Source organism: Bombyx mandarina, chromosome 03 (genome assembly GCF_030267445.1).
Source record: "Bombyx mandarina strain Sakado chromosome 03, ASM3026744v2".
In the NCBI taxonomy this organism is placed as follows: Eukaryota; Metazoa; Arthropoda; class Insecta; order Lepidoptera; family Bombycidae; genus Bombyx; species Bombyx mandarina.
This window is the reverse complement of record NC_143210.1, coordinates 6,074,611-6,092,485: the sequence shown is the minus strand read 5'-3', so window position 1 is coordinate 6,092,485 and position 17,875 is coordinate 6,074,611. Positions and strand designations below refer to the sequence as shown.

Below are 17,875 nucleotides of genomic sequence, written 5' to 3'. Positions count from 1 at the left end.
GAATTCAACAAGCAAAAAAGCGGTGTGTATGTGTTTAAAATTTATCATAATTAATACCAGTAAAATAGATAGAGATACGAATTAGGAAAGCCAGGGGTGCTTTCGCGCAGTTGAAACCAATCTGGGAGTCAAGCGTCATGACTCGTCGGATCAAGCTGACCCTGTTCGACTCCATTGTCAAGAGTGTTCTCCTGTTCGGATGTGAGACCTGGAGAGTGACCAAGACACTCACGAACCGACTGCAGGTATTTGTAAATAAGTGCTTGAGGTCGATACTCCGCATATTCTGGCCAGTCACTATCTCTAATAAAGACTTTTGGACTAAATGCGACCAAAATCCCATCGCGCAAGACATTGCTCATCGGAAATGGCGTTGGATAGGACACACTCTACGGCGCAGCGGAGTCAACGCAGCATCAATCGCGTTTGAGTGGCAACCGCTTGGCAGGAGAAGACCTGGTCGCCCTGTACACACTTGGCGACGCACCGTAGAGAGTGAGATGAGGACTGCCAACGTGACCTGGAGTGATGTCAAGGAGCAAGCGCAAGACAGAGTAAAGTGGAGACAACTTGTGAGGGCCCTATGTACCAGCGGGGTACCCTAGGACTACAACAATACCAGTAAAATTCGATTATCAAAAAGAAAAGTAATTTGTTCTATGTAATCTATATATATAAAAATGAATTGCTGTTTGTTAGTCTCGCTAAAACTCGAGAACGGCTGGACCGATTTGGCTAATTTTGGTCTTGTATTATTTGTGGAAGTCCAGAGAAGGTTTAAAAGGTAGATAAATATGAAAATGCTCGGAATTAAATAACAAATAACAAATTTGTTTTTCCTTTTTTAAGTTTATTTTATACAAAAGCTTAGTTCTTTTATTTATCGACTGAGGCACTACGAAGTCAGCCGGGTCAGCTAGTATTAAATAAATTTGACAAAACAAAGACCTGTATCAACATAAAATAATTGCAGTTCATTTGCTCAAATCGATTCCAATTCCCGATGGCGATTTAAAGACGTACAATTTTTTAAGAATATCATTTTTTATCATACATGTTTTATCACAGCAATTCCGATCGTGAAAACAGGCTAAGGATTCGCCAATTCCACGACTCGAGACAAGTTGCTAAATAATTAAATCGAATGTGTAAACTTAAGCAGCTTGTAGGATTATGTTATTGTTTATTCCCACAAAAAAAAGTACATATAAGACTCACCAAAACTATACGATAACGATCAAAATACTATGAATAATTAATATGGAACTAATACATTCAGGAACTGTTGTTATGAATGGTATATTTGGTACTTGTGTAAACTGTAGTACTGTGAGGTACAATTCCAAATGTTTTTAAATATGCATACAGAATTTGGTAGGGACTTAGCCTACTATATATCACCTGAATAGTTAAACACTTACAATGTTAATAAATCTCTAATTTTGTTACTGCGCAGTCCTGTATTGAATATAATAGAAGTTTTCAAAAGGCATCATTGTAAATTACCTATGTTTCAGATCCTCAACTATAGTAACAGTATAGTAGTAGTAAGTATAAGCTGAATTCCGAGCCTTTTTTTCCTACCTAAGCTTATAGTATTTACAAACCATTTCAGCCTAACCTTACCTAGTAGATGAGCTCACAGAGCTTAAACCTGACGTCGTGGCTAACACTAACCCTAGCAAGAGCAGTGCTTCGCAGAATCTACCACCGGATCGGAAACGCGACCCACTGAAAAGATCCGGCGAGAAACTATGAAAAAATTACTATGCATATTTCAGAAACCCAAATAATACTAGTACCCGAAAACAGATACTTAAAATTCTTCAAGAGACGCAGTATACCATAACATGTTTTCTATTTAAATTCATACCATTTAGTACAAAAGAAGCCAATTTAGGCTGCAAAAAAAAAACTTCAATATAATAATACGTATTATGTACCCAAATTACCATGCGATCCTGTAACTGGGACATAAAAGGGCCAACATATCCAAAACACGATACAAACCAGTTTCAATTAAAAGGTTTCATGAGATTATTTCTAGAACATTCTTACCGACGCCGCCGCACCGACGCGGTCAAGAACTTTAAACGCACCACAGAGCTAAACAACTTTGTACATACTTCGACTCAAATAGTTGTTAGACCGACGGAAGCCGCAGTATTTAATTAAAACTTAAAGTTTGAACTTAGTTATTTTCTTTAAAAACGTAAGCGTATTTTGTTGCGTTACTGCTGTGGGAACGAATGAATAATGAATTTTCTTTGAAAACGGATTTGTAGACTAATACATTAAAATTCAGAAACATTAGATTTTTTTTTTTTTATTGCTTAGATGGGTGGACGAGCTCACAGCCCACCTGGTGTTAAGTGGTTACTGGAGCCCATAGACATCTACGACGTAAATGCGCCACCCACCTTGAGATATGAGTTCTAGGGTCTCAAGTATAGTTAAAACGGCTGCCCCACCCTTCAAACCGAAACGCATAACTGCTTTACGGCAGAAATAGGCGGGGTAGTGGTACCTACCCGTGCGGACTCACAAGAGGTTCTACCACCAGTAAATGTGCCGCCAATGCACCAATGACAAAAACTAATGAGCTTTTGGATCAATTAATTCGAGTTCAGCATAAGTGCCAGTCAGCATAATAAGCTGAACATGTTTAGATACTGACATCTTTAAGACTGCAAACCCTACAAGTGAGATAATAATACAAATTTAATATAGAAAGCATAGCACGAGCACTAATTGTACGCACCTCTAATAATATAATTGAGAGTGAAGGTTCCTTTACTATTGAGATTTCGTTTTCGATAGAATAGAAGATAGAAAAAATCTATTTAGTGCTCACCTAAGGAATTATGTCAGTTAAAAATTGTGTAATAAGAATTTATTAATAAAACCGCCGTATGCTAGCTATTAACAAATTAGGTAAGGTCTCCTTGTTAGAACATTCTAGAGATGACACGCATTTAACACGTTTTGTATAGAAATCTCCAATACACGGCGTACATAGTCTCAAAATCCAAATTACTACATTATATAGGTACATAAACAACATGTCCAAAACATTTAACGTTGTAAGCACTTGTTGAAGTCACGATGCAATATGCTAAGCCGCATGGTAAAAGGAATATTGCCATGAAATAAATCCGAGCATTTTCTATGTTTCTCGGAGTAAAAGCCGTGTATTTTGATGTATAATTTATAGCAAACTTCATCTTTAAATTGTGTTTTTATTTTTTTATTCAATTAAAAAAAGAACGAAGGTTTAGTAGGCAATTAAAATTTATGGTAATCGATTAATCTGGGTTCATAGACATTGTTAAAAATTTGCGTATGTGCGTTCCTATGTCATCTTTCTATAGCTGTATTAAATTATAGACAATCCAAAAAAAATAATGAGCACGGCATTCAAATACCAAAAAAGTACGATATCCCTAACATTATTTATTCTCTTGTAAATAAAATACACATGGACTAGCTCTCAAAGATCGAAAGCGTATATTAAATCTTACATTGACATTGCAAGTAGCCGTCGGGGACGTTTTGTCGCCAGCCCAAAGGGAAAACAAATTTATCTTCGGGAGCCAACCTCAAGGGACTTAGCTAAACCATTTGTGTGCATTACTGAACAGTCTCTGTTTAAAGAAGATAGGGCCGGGTAGTTCATGAAATATTCCAAGCATCGAATGTTCTCGAATGTGTTTTAGTTCGTTGACAGTTCTGTTGGGAAACAAATAGAATTTATGTGTCAGTCGGAAGTACTAGCGCATTTAGTTGAACACTCAGCCTAACTAGTTTATTATTTACTAGCTGTACCCGTCCGCTTCGCTGGGCATTTAAAATTAACATTATTATTTTTTATCACCAAAAAGATTCTCATCATTAATGCCCGTGTAGGGAGTCCAACACTCACATAAATATTAGCCTATCCATTAAGTACATGTATTTTCTACATAGATACCAAGTTTCAAGTCAATCGGATTCATGGTTTAGTAGTTATAACGGAACATCCGTAAAAACCACTGTAGATTTATATATTAGTATAGATTTGATCTTCAACCAATTCCAACAGAATCTTCAGGGGGATATCCATATCCATACTTTTACACTAACATTATACGTGTGAAAGCGGTTTTTGTTTTGTTTGTTGTTCTTTCACATCGAAACGAAGCAAAGGGTTGACATATTGTTTAAGTGATAGTGTTATGTCAAGAGAGTGACGTAGGCTACCTTTTATCCCGAACATACATCTAATTCCCAAGGGAAACTAAACTGACGCTTTTCTTTGACCACGTTGACGAAGGCACGGATAACAGCCTATTTACTATATATTTTAGTAGCAACTTACACACCAAGAAATTAGTTAATGATTAGTTATGTGATGAAGCTTATGGGTATAGCTCTCATTACCAACTTGCAATAGGTAGGAAAAAAAGTAAGTCAGTTTGGTACTGTTTTAAAAGAATTTAGAATTTAAAACTCATTCACTGTAGTTAAAAACTCTGCAGTAATAAAGAATAAACTACCCCGAAACGTCGCGTAGGCCATTAACATGTGAAAAGCATTCGCACATATAAAAGTGAATTTTGTTTGTATTTCGAAATACATTTCTACCTTTCAACAAAACGAATAGAGACTAAAAAAATAAAAATAAAATACCTTCGTTGAATCGTAAATTTTGCCAACCTTTGTGCAAAACGGATTAGTAAAAAAAAAGAGGGATTTTCCAAATTTCTCAGTACCCTTCACCGTGGAATAACAAAAAAGACTTACTTTGGACATCACTGTTTGCTGCCAAGTAGACTTCAAATTTGTACAGACGCAAATTAATTTAAACTTGGATCGTACTTCAAGTTACTTGAGCTATTTTTGGTATCAAACTTAACAAATTTAAATTAGCCTTAGTACACTCTAGCTGGACTCTATGTTTTTTACTGGTACAACCAGAGAGTTGAAATATAACGGTACAACCAATTAAAGTAGGACACGCCGAAGTGATTTAAGCAAGCCAAGATGTCTGATATATTTGAAACGCATGACACGACTATGTTGGCTTTCAAATTCCAGAATTTCGACAAGTTTCGTATTACACGACTGTGGGTGACCTCTTATTAACGGGTGGGCCATGGCCGAATATTCAGCATGAAGAAACGATGGCATGTAAGAAAGCCCTTAATATAGTTAATAAGTCGTCCGGTGCATTCGTATCTTGCGATGCACCTGTGTTCGAATCAAGCAGATAGGTAGGTACTTATTTTTCTAATGAAATACGTACTTAACAAATGTTCAGGATTGAATTCCATGGTGAAGGAATAACATCGTGTAGTAAAAATAAAAAACCCGCAAAATTACTGATGGCAACTTGCGTAATTACTGATGGTAGGACGTCTTGTGAGCGCGTACATATAGGTACCACCACCCTGCCTATTTCTACCATGAAGCAGTAATGCGTTTCGATATGAAGGGTAGCACAGCCGTTGTACTGTAAAAACTGAGACCATACAACTCATATCTCAAGGTGACGACATTTAAGTTGTAGATATCTATGAGCTCCGGTAACCACTTAATACCAGTGAGCCGTGAGCTCGTCCACCGTATCATTAAATTTAATAAGTGATAAGACGTACTGTGAGCGCCTCTACCAGAGTGCACTAATATTTTGTCTATTAGCGCGCTGTGTGCTTAGTGCGAGTTTTTTAACTTTCTCGATAGCGTAAAAGTTAGCTCATATTTGTATGGAACGGGATCGTTTGCGTACGTTTGCCGCTAGGGGCGCTGTTCCAATTGCATACGAAATTGGCTTAACTTTTACGGTGTCGAGAACGTTAAGAAACTCGCACTAAGCATACGGTTTCGATTTTAAAAGCGAGATAGACGTTAAACAAAACAAATGCGATCGAACTCGCGTAGTGCTTAGGTGTGAACAACTCGAGCAAACCAAAATGTAAAAAAAGAGCAAATTCATTCTTGAACGCAGTAGTCAGTAAGTAGCTAATTGATTTTATTTGAAATTTTGTACGTAAAACTATTAAGCCCGTAAAATACCGACATTGTTACTGTTGTTTATTGGATTTTGTATCAACGATATATAAACAATCTTGCATTATAAACATAAGTGTTATAGGTAAGTAGTTTGTAAATGGATTAGGTCAAGATTTTTCGCATCCACAAAATTCTCCGCAAGGTAGCTATGATTCACAAAGGTACAAAAAAAAAAACAAAAACAAATAAAAGAAGAATTAACGTTTACAAAATGCTTTACAAACGTCAGCAGGTCGGAAATCCTAACAATGTCCATTGTTTACGATGTCCTGTGTATTTCTTGTTTTATTCCTGCCGTTACGGTCTACTAAGACAGGAAGACAAAATGCCGGGCTGGCCATTACAATCAGAGAAAAAATCCTATGGGTATGGTGTGTAAAAACTTTATTTCCTATTCCCGACTAATAGTTTCTGTTTATATTCCATGTTTCAGTTATATAAGTCTCTTTTTGTATCTATTGCTCTTAGTGTTTGTGATAGAGCTTATGACCAAACCGACGGTTAAATACTGACATTAAAACAGACATCAGAAATAATTAAAACAATTTTTAGGTTCCATCTCGCTTTTATTATTGCTCGTAACTACTACGGAGTTTTCTAGTCGTCCATTAGTACCAACAGTTTAAAATATTTGATCTTTAAATATTTGGGGATGAAGACTAAGGGAAGATCTTCTAGAGAGCGGGTGATCTTGCTCAGTATACTGCCAATCCTAATGTTTTTTTTTCCTACCTGTACTGATAACCTTGAGAGGCTATTTCATCTTCACCCTAACGTGTGTAGGCGAGCTCACGGAACTCAAACCAGAGTGTTGCTAACACTGACCCTAGCAAGAGCAGTGCTTCGCAGAATCTACCACCGGATCGGAAACGCGACCCACTGAGAAGATCCGACGAGAAACTCAGTGGGTCCTAATTTTGTTGTTCGGAACTTGTATATATAATGCAAGCTTATCTTGAAAATTTCGTAAGCGAGATTCAGGCATATTATGTCAAATATATTGTGTAGTATCATAGCTACCGCCACAAGTATTAAATATGTGTACAATGCGCGAAACCCCAAAGAAATATTAGACATCAGTATAAGCGGCGTTGTGGACTTTGTATAAATACGTGAAAGAGAACACCGTCCTCATTATGATCATCTGTACCCATAGACATCGAGACAACGTGAATCGCCATCCTCCTTGAGACATGAGGACTTCAAGCCTCAACTCTTTATCCAAAAGCGTTCGAAAAATGACTTTGATATTAAGATATCCTTATACTTAGGAAACAATATACAATAAATAATAATGAATGTCAAAAACTGATCAATATCGTTGTATAAGAGGAACATTAAAACTAGTTTTTTTGGTTGTCGCATACAAAAACATAGATTGCTTCTGCATGTGACAGCAACTTATTAAAGTACTAGCGACCCGCCTTCGCTTCGCTTCGGAAACATTAAATATTATTATTGATAGGCGAAGCACGCCATGTTTCGCGCGGTACGACAATAACTGCGGGTGACGCCGCGGGGCGAAGCTAGTCTAAAAAAAAGTAGCCTAAGTTACAACTTATATCATCAGCTACCTATTAGTGAAAGTATCATCAAAATCGGTCCAGTCGTTCCAGAGATTAGCCGGAACAAACAAACAGACATTAATGTTATTTTGGTGTATGTACCGTAGACATATTCATATTATGCATGTAGTAAAAAGCGGTTATTTCAATACTACAAACAGACACTCTAATTTTATTTATATGTATAGATTAAGTTTAGCTTCGAGCGCATTAACCTTTACAAGTTATGAACCTTTGTGTAGCCAGTTCACTCGCGTCAACTTTGAATTCACTTTGTCTGGAGTAGACACGACATTTTACATAAAATGTGGCATCGCAATGTATGCCCTGCGGTCGTGGCAGGAAGGCAACGCTCGACTGTATACGTTAAAAAATGAATTCCGATGTTGAAATTCCATTTCGCAGAAACCTCATAGCGGTGGCAGTTGTGATGAACGAAACTCGAGAGAAAAAAAGAACGCGCAATGACGAGGAAATATTGCGAGTGCTTTTGTGCTTTGGGCGGATGCTGGATTTGTTAGAGTGTCATGCATCTAGCGTTCAGCGAGCTTTAATTCCCATTACCTTGAATGGCGTACGAAAATAAAACTGAAAATGTTTCGACAATCCAGGAATATATGGCATTTATGTAAACTATATATTAATACGTGTATACGCCAATTGTACTTTTTTGTGTTTAATGTATCGCACTGTTTATTTGTTTTTTGGTGTACAATAAAGAAGAAATAGAAATATAAAATAGATACGTGAAGCAAAAACTTTGTTTGACAATAGATTAATATTGTTTGCCTTTATTAATATTTGTCTAAAGTGTTCGGCAAACTGCGTGGAGTCTTTACATCGCACATACCACAGTGCCTGAAAACGAAAGTTTTTAACCAGTGCGTCCTACCGGTAATGACTTACGGAGCCGAAACGTGGACACTCACAGTACGGTTGGTCCGTCAGCTCAAAGTCGCTCAGCGAGCCATGGAAAGAGCCATGCTCGGAGTTTCTCTGAAGGATAAAATCCGGAATGAGATTATTCGACAGAGAACTAAAGTCATCGACATAGCTCAAAGAGTCAGGAAGCTGAAGTGGCAGTGGGCTGGCCATATATGCCGTAGGACTGACAATCGCTGGAGCAGACGGGTTCTCGAGTGGAGACCGCGCAGCGGAAGACGTAACGTGGGACGCCGCCTGGCTAGATGGCGCGATGACCTCCGCACGGTGACCGGCAAGAAGTGGATGAGGAGAGCCGCAGACCGGGCTCAGTAGTGTAGATTGGGAGAGGCCTATGTCCAGCAGTGGACGACTGTGTGGGCTGTTGATGATGATGATGATGATGATGAAAGTGTAGTATTGGTGAAATCTCAAAGTATAATAGTCTTTGACAATAGAATCATAATAATGTACAAAGTTATAATTTCAATTAATTATAGTCGAATTTCGACTACCAAGGGACCACTAGTTATCATAAATGTATTTTTTTTCAACAGCTGCACTTTCGCTCTCACTCTCACTCATTTTACATATATATTACGCTTTTATACATTATTCTTCAAGTTAATCGTTTAAAAAATAACATAAGCGGGCTGTAAATATTATTTTTTTTCAATGTAATTTTAACGATCTTCTACTGTGTTCCCTTGCATTTTATTTTAAACACAAACTTTGCGATAATCTTTATACTTCGGATATCAGAAATATTTTTTCTTTACAAAATTTAAATAACTTTCACTTATCTAAATTGGAAATTTCCAAATGCACTTGTAAACTGATTTAAAATTAAATAATAAAAAAAACAAAAATTCGTATTCGCACTCACTGGATAGCGAAATAAATCACAAGAACCAACCAAACAGCCAAGCCCGTTTATAGATTTTATAGTCAGTCTCGACACTTTAGGTGTAATTATGTTTTACGTGGGTACTGGCTACAGACGTCTAATTGGCGAATGAGGTTCGTTTCCTTGCCGTAATCATATTTTTACGATGCTAATCACATCTGAGCGCAGATAAAATCAATATTTGTAGCCTGGCAGATCCATAACCTAATAGAGTTAATGGTCATTAATTTTAACTTTCTCGCGATAATTGAATTATGAACCGTGACAAATTCACCACCAATAGGTGGAATTAAAACGTTTCAAGATATCTGCATTATTATTTTTTTGACCTTTTGCATTTTTCGTGTTGTTAATGTTTTTCATAAAATTATTTTCTTAATAGTATTCTTTATTAATTACTCTGGAGTTAATAATTATATAGATGTTTGTATGAAAGATTATGTTTTGAATGATGTCCTTATGCAAACGAGGTTTGAGAAGCGTAGGTTACATATAGTTATCACTTAAGTCTAGGAGAAGCTTGACAGTAGGACGACAATAAAATTAAACTTAAGTATGTACCTAAGAAAAGATATAACATACAATACGGCTTCTGCGGTTCAGACGTTCAAAATGATGATAGAATTCATCTCAGACGTAAAAACCCGTTCCTCAGGCTATAAATTCTGATTACGAACCATCCGAGTTGCATTCAAGTGAGAATTCTCATCTAGATTTCCATGTTTTATTAGTAGGGTCGTTTCTTTTATTTTAAAATACCCTCGAAGTTTAATATATCTGTAAACGCTAATTTAGTTTAAAGTAAACGCATTAAAGTTTTATATTTCGAATTATTTGACTGAAAAACATTTAAGAATAATATCAATGTTCCCTACCTTTGAATTCGGTCGTGTTTAGATTAATAAAATTAGAGAAATTCAGTTATCATGAGACGACTGACGTCAGACTTAGACGCGAAATAAAGTTCTTGCGCATTCCACGAACACGAGACCCTGGAGGAAACTTTATTCGGAACTGTCAGACATATCGTCGCTTTGGATGAGTTGGTGTGTTGTTACATGCAAAAACTTGTACTTCTGCTATAATACATCACATAATGTTAACAACACTACAGCATCGAAGACCGACATAAGCCGTATGAGTGGCCACACCTGGACAGATAATCGGCAATTTAAAGTTGGAATAAATACATTAATTATTGAAAGTCATATAGATGGTGAAATGAGCAGCATTTTCAAGTTACAAATGCGCTCAAAACCAGACGATTACAAACCGCACTGTGGAACAGAGCGCGCCAACGTCTGTGAAAGCATCAGTGTGCTTAGTGAGAGTTTTTTAACGTTCTCGATAGCGTAAAAGTTAGCTCATATTTGTATGGAACGGGATCGTTTGCGTACGTTTGCCGCTAGGGGCGCTGTTCCAACTGCATACCAAATTGCGTTAACTTTTACGCTATCGATAACGCTAAAAAACTCGCACTAAGCACACAGAGCTAGTTTTTTACAATGGTAGTCGGTTAATAAAAGCAATGTACAGAGATCAATGGCTCTTGAAACAGGCCCAAATTTTCTGAGATTACATTTCATAGGTAACATAGGTGGATGATAATTAACCAATTAACGCTTACCTTCCATTTTGCGGGTGTGGAGACGAGGCCCTTTCTCCCTGTACAAGGAAAAGCGAACCCCTGTCGGCGTCGAGTAAAATTGACACGTTCTGTAGAATCTTGTGGCACAATACACGTACTTCGAGCTCGTTACAGATGTCCTTCACCTATGACAACAGAATTGAGCATAATTGAAAGTGCTTTTAAGGTTTAATCTCGCGTTTTTCTTTTGTCGTTCAAAAGACGACCTAGGACCAGTTAACCGAGTGTTAAATGGTTACCACTGGTGGTAGGACCTCTTGTGAGTCCGCACGGGTAGGTACCACTACCTCGCCTATTTCTGTCGTGAAGCAGTAATGCGTTTCGGTTAGAAGGGTGGGGCAGCCGTTGTAACTATACTGAGACCTTAGAACTTATATCTCAAGGTGTGTGGCGCATTTACGTTGTAGATGTCTATGGGTTCCAGTAACCACTTAACACCAGGTGGGCTGTGAGCTCGTCCACATATCTAGGCAATAAAAAAAAATACCAGAATCATTACGTGAAAAGCAAAACCAAGCTTGAACCACACAAGAAGTCTTAGTCGAACCCGTATACATCAGAACGCGAATGCCGTAGTCTATGTATCAGTTGTATAGTAATTACGTGAACCAATTTTTCTTTGTAGGTTTCAATGTTATTATTCCTTCATCATATAAGTCATTCTTCCCAAGCACAGCGCGCCGTGCGGCCGCCGCCTCTCCGATCGCCCCGAACCGAATCACCTAAGCAGGTTATCTCCTACTTGTACGTAACTTAACTTAAACTTTACTGGTGGTAGGACCTCTTGTGAGTACGTCCGGGTGGGTACCACCCCGCCTATTTCTGCCGTGAAGCAGTAATGCGTTTCGGTTTGAAGGGTGGGGCAGCCGTTGTAACTTACTTGAGACCTTAGAACTTATATCTCAAGGTGGGTAGCGCATTTACGTTGTGGATGTCTATGGGCTCCAGTAACCGCTTAACACCAGGTGGGCTGTGAGCTCGTCCACACATAAACAATAAAAAAAAAACTTATTTCCTACGGAAACTCCTTAATTATTTTTTGATTGCCCTTGTAGGCAGACGAGCATACGGCCCACCTGATAGTGAGTGGTTACCGTCGCCCATTGACTTCAGCAATGCAAGGGGCAGAGCCAAGCCGCTGCCTACCGTTAAGTACTCTCCACAAGCCTTTGTTGAATAAGATTTATGATTAATAATTTCGACCGGAAGTATTGGTGGTAAGCCATGTAATACTACCTTGCCTATTTTTGCCGCCAAGCAATCGTGTTTTTTTATTTGAAAGGTGAGGCAGTCATCATACAACATAATTGAGATTTCGACCTCATGTCTCAAGCATTTTACGGCCGCAAGTTCATCTATTACAATAAAAAAGGTACTAATATACTATTCTTATTTCGCAACGAATTATTTACGTGGTCCATTGTAGTTGTTAGGAAACAGTCTATTCACGTAGGGACGTATGTATCTCGACCTAAATATGATATCCGAACTAATTTCCGGCGCCGATCTTTCACGCCGAATATTTATCATAAAAGAAATATAATTCGCAACGCACAAATCGAATAATCGACATGTGAATAACACGTGCGAACACATCGAGACTACGTTAGTATATTAAATAAACAATCGGTATTCGCAAATTTTCTCTTGTCGGTTACGCTAAACAACGTCAAACATAACCGACTATGTGTAACTATACGTGAGACCTTAGAACTTATATCTCAAGGTGGGTGGCGCATTTACGTTGTGGATGTCTATGGGCTCCAGTAACCACTTCACACCAGGTGGGCTGTGAGCTCGTCCAACCATGTAAGCAATAAAAAAAAAATAAAAAAACATACCGTTTGTAATCGTGGTGTTTCACGTTACCGTTTGCGTATTCGTTATTTATTTAATCGATGCAACACACAATCGATAATGCGAAATAGACAGATTTATATTTATTCTAAGCTGTATATTACTAACATTTAACCAAACTTTTACATAGTCGTCGTGGTCTAAAGGATAAGACGTCCCGGTGCATTCGTATCTAGCAATAATGCACCGGTGTTCGAATCCCGCCGGCGGGTACCAATTTATCTAATGAAATACGTACTTAAAAATGTTCACGATTGACTTCCACGGTAAAGGAAATAAGATCGTGTAATAAAAACCAAATCCGCAAAATTATAATTTGCGTATCTACTGGTGGTAGAATCTCTTGTCAGTCTGCACGGGTAGGCACCACCACCCTGGCTATTTCTGCCATGAAGCAGTAATGCGTTTCGGTTTGAAGGGTGCGGCAGCCGTTGTAACTATACTGAGAGCTTAGAACTCTTATCTCAAGGTCGGTGGCGGCATTTATGTTGTAAATATCTATGGGCTCCGGTAAACACCTTAACAACAGGTGGGCCGTGAGTTTGTCCAACCATCTAAGCAATAAAAAAAATTTTCAAAACTCTTGAGATGTGGTGCTGGAGAAAGATGCTCCGTATTCCGTGGATAGCATTTCGGACTAACGTATCAATTTGGCAAGAACTCAAAATCTCCTCGCGGCTGTCATCCGAGTGTCAACGCAGAGTCCTTGAATACTTCTGTCACATTGCACGGAAGGATGGTAGCAATCTCGAGAGGCTCATCGTGACCGGTAAGGTGGATGGGAAAAGACCTCGGGGGCGCAGCCAAATACGTTGTTCCGACCAGATCCGCACCGCTCTTGATTCGACATTTCACAACGCCCTCCACACCGCCAGAGACAAGAATAAATGGAGAAAGATCGTGCGTGCGAAGGTGATACAAAAGGATGGTCACGACCCTCAGCAGTGAGGAATACGATGCAAGGAGGAATCAAACTCTAAGTGAAAAAGTAAAGAGCTCTCTGAAAAATCAACAATCCCTTAAAGCATCGCTTCACGTGTACGACCTACGATAGCACCACCCTATCTCTTCCCATCGGTGTTATAATAGGCGACTAACGGGTCCATTGGAGACTTAGCATCAACGTTACCTTAGTATATCTGCGGGGAAGCAATCGAATCCGCTTAGAGGAAAGGAGGAGGACAATCATTGTATAATGCAATTAAAACTTCAACCTCATATCTCAATGTGGCTGGCGGCGCATGACCTCTAAATCAAAATGAAAAGAAAATAGCAATCTAAGCCAATCAATGATGACCTTACGAGAATTAAATTATGGGCTAACGACAAATGTTTTGACAAACAAATGAACTAGCCTTAGTGATTAAGATTTATCCAGAACACGAGCTTGACATTAATTTAGCTTCCCGCATCAATTTATATTAGCAGTACGCCACCTACACGAAATGATTAATTATCGACGATCCGGGCCGATCGTGACGCCCCACTGAACCAGGAAGCCTTCGGAAAGGTTCGACTACGTGGAAACGTTATTTAATAACTCAACCAATCGAATTTGGCCGCAGCTAGTAGCGAAACCTCGTTACGGACAAAGCTTCAGTTACAAATTTCAAAACAGGAATAAAAGTATTTTCATTTATTCAGATGACAAAATTGAAGAATGAAAGAAGACGCTTTCAATATTTTTCGTTTGATTGCGGTAAGCAAATCTAAATCTAAATTTATATCCATTTATGTAGTGTTTTATTTAATTGGTCACGTGGATGAATCAGCGGTCTAGGTGGTGGTAATTTTTAAAGCCCAGGTACTCACTATAACATCGCGTTTATCTAACGAGAATGCTGTCTCAATTGAATCAAAACAAACGCTGTCCTTCCCATTTCATTGGCATGCGTGATTGCTTAAATAAACATTACTACTTCAATGAAAACTAATAGATTGAATATATAATAGAACTTTTTTTATTCGTTGTCATATAATACAACAGCTATTTTCTTTTTCAATCTGAACAGAAACAAAGACTACGATGACGTTATAAGAAAGCTTAGTATATTAACAACTAGCGGCCCGCTCCGGCTCCACTCGGTTCTTTAACAAAAATTTCAAGGATATTTGACGTCGTTTTATTTTATAAAATAAAAGAACGCTTATTGCGGCATAACTATAATAGTTAGACATATGCTGTGACCCTTTTTGTAAATAATAATGTGTTCTACAAAGTCGTAGTACATTATTTTATTCTACCATCAATAGTTGTCGCAGGAAAGAAGAAACGAATGTAAAGAATATTTTAGGTAATTTTATTACACCTTGGGTTAAATTATTGGAGTTTTAGTAAGGATCCCTAATTTTTTTCAAAAAAGATTATAGCCTATGTTACTCGGGAATAGTGTAGCTTCGAAACAGTGACAGATTTTTTCAAATCAGTTCAATAGTTTCGGAGCCTATTCAATACAAACAAACAAACAAATGTTTCCTCTTTATAATATTAGTATAGAAGTATAGATATAGAAGTATAGATAAGAATTTAATAATATTAATCATCGGGTGTATTTAATTGTCCCACAAAATCAGTGCAAGTGTACTGAAGCTTGTTTATCAAATGCGAACGAATCGACAACCGACAAAAACAACGATACACCGCTACTGGAAATGTCATCTTGTACCATGTACGCCTGCGTACGCCGCCGGCTCATTTCGTTTTTCCGAAACCGTGACGTGCCCTGCATTAATCCATGTTCGGCTACTCTTAAACGTTAAATTAATTCAAGAACTGTTACGTGATGCGTATATATCAAGAAAAATAATGACCGGTTCAACATTGTAGCCGACAATAGAACACAAAAGCAACCAGAAGTAAGTGTAGATCAAGATAAATGTACACCATTCGTCGGACCAGAGCCAAAGAAAGATAATGACAGCAAACCGATGCCAATTCTCCGATATAATACGTAACCTTGACATAAAGGATCATATTTTACGTTCGACGTTAGTTTTAGAGGTTTTAGTGTCGAAATTCAAACTGTTTGATAACGTAAATCGATTTTTACCCACCGTTACGTACATGCTTCGGTTATATGAGGGCATCAATATCAATTACATTTAATGCTCAGACTACGAGTAGACGCCATTAAGCTACCATTATGACTGTACTCCTCTTTGTTGCAACTTTAAATCTTGGCGCGTTACTTGATACCTATATATCGTTCTCAGACGTCACCTTTGTTCTTTGTTTCAGATTTTATTATGTTCTTTGTATTTATTATGTGTAGAATCGCCGAGAGAATTACGGAGTCGTGGACGTATCGAACAACAGAGCGGAAAAAAATAGAAGCGTTCGAGATGTGGTGTTGGCGAAGAATGTTCCGCATACCGTGGACCGCCAAGAGAACAAACAAATCTGTCCTCGAGCAACTTCGCATAGAAACGAGACTGTCAACGATTTGCTACCAGAAGGTTCTTGGTTACTTTGGTCACATTGCTCGGCGACCACCAGACAATCTTGAAAAATTGGCTGTAGTGGGCAAGGTAGAAGGGAAAAGACCCGCCGGCCGGCTGCCAAGCCGTTTGTCAGGTTCGGTAACTGCGTTCACTGGACTCTCTGTTGCGACCGCCCTGAGAGAAGCCAAAAACAGAAGGAAATGGAAGCTGATGGTACAAAGAGCCACGAAGGGCTTTCAGGGACACGACCTTCAGCAATGACGTATGCGACTAAGAAGAAGAAGAAGAATCGCCGAAATTGATGAATGTGGTATAAATTGATTCAAGTAGTGGCTTGACCGTTCATTAGCCTATCAAAGTCACTAAATATAACAGATATTCGCTTTTTTTTTTTAGCAAAGTAATGGTGATTATTGTCTTGAAGAGGAAGCCCACATAATAATTAATTAAATGCTTTTTTACAAAGTGTACGGTATTATAAGATAAGAGGTGGGGCTGTATAAAGACTTCGATTGTATTCCGCAACTCCAACGTAATCCGATAAAAGAAAAGCGAAGTAAAAAGATGAGAGTACAGTACAGTCATATTAAATTAATTGCGAGCTTTTCCACTTATTTAGGTCGGAGGGCCGTCCGGTGTGTTTACATGTAATTATCAGGCCGGGTTGTTTTATCGGTACTGACCTCTGCTCGAGTGAGGACCGACAGAGGCCTAATTTAGGAACAACAACGAGAACCGACAGCGAATCCCGTTTCGTAAATTGACTTTTAATTATGTTACGTTTGTTTTTGATCCCGGAGTGCTTGACGACAAATTTGTGGCTCGGTTTATAAAAAGCCCTTACGTATGGTCCGAGGTTTTTACTAGTGGTAGGACCTCTTGTGAGTCCGCACGGTTGGTATCATCACCCCGCCTATTTCTGCCGTGAAGCAGTAATGCATTTCGGCTTGAAGGGTGGGGCAGCCGTTGTAACTATACTGAGACCTTAAAACTTATATCTCAAGGATCTCAAGGTGGGTGGCGCATTCACGTTGTAGATGTCTATGGACTCCGGTTACCACTTAACACCAGGTGGGCTGTGAGCTCGTCCACGGATCTAAGCAATAAAAAAAATGTAAAAAAAAACAACAGAGTACAATACGTATTTATAATAATAGCATAATTAATCCATCATATATAGGGTAATTCATGAACATCATGATCAGTTCACGTTCGTACACTGGTAATAGAGTCCAGTATTCGGTGTTTTTCGTCTAAACGAATGGTGTTTTTCTTTGCGGCTTCAGTCTTTCGTAGTATTACCTTTAAGGTTGTCCAACAAAAAATCAAAACAAATGGATATAATACAGTTCACAGAGTTAGCGAGCCGTAGATTCCTGAGCGTGGACGCCTACGGCCGCCAAAACACATGAGTTCGTGAATGAAAGTCGTAGATAATCGTATCGGGAATTCATTGAATGTGAGTATTATGGTAAAAATAATGTG

At 38.4% G+C, this 17,875-nt stretch overlaps 1 protein-coding gene and 1 long non-coding RNA gene across 8 annotated transcripts in view; one reads left to right on the top strand and one right to left on the bottom strand.

The window, feature by feature from the left end:
* Window positions 1-17,875, bottom strand: part of Pde11 (Phosphodiesterase 11) — a 287,160-nt gene that overhangs the window by 67,302 nt on the left and 201,983 nt on the right. For all 7 annotated transcript variants that reach the window (XM_089739681.1, XM_089739689.1, XM_028184225.2 and 4 more), the window contains one exon: window positions 11,072-11,217. In XM_089739681.1, the coding sequence (XP_089595807.1) occupies window positions 11,072-11,217 (146 nt within the window). The remainder of the gene's footprint in view (window positions 1-11,071; window positions 11,218-17,875) is intronic.
* Window positions 1-17,875, top strand: part of LOC149503272 (uncharacterized) — a 394,089-nt gene that overhangs the window by 202,614 nt on the left and 173,600 nt on the right. The window lies entirely within an intron of this gene.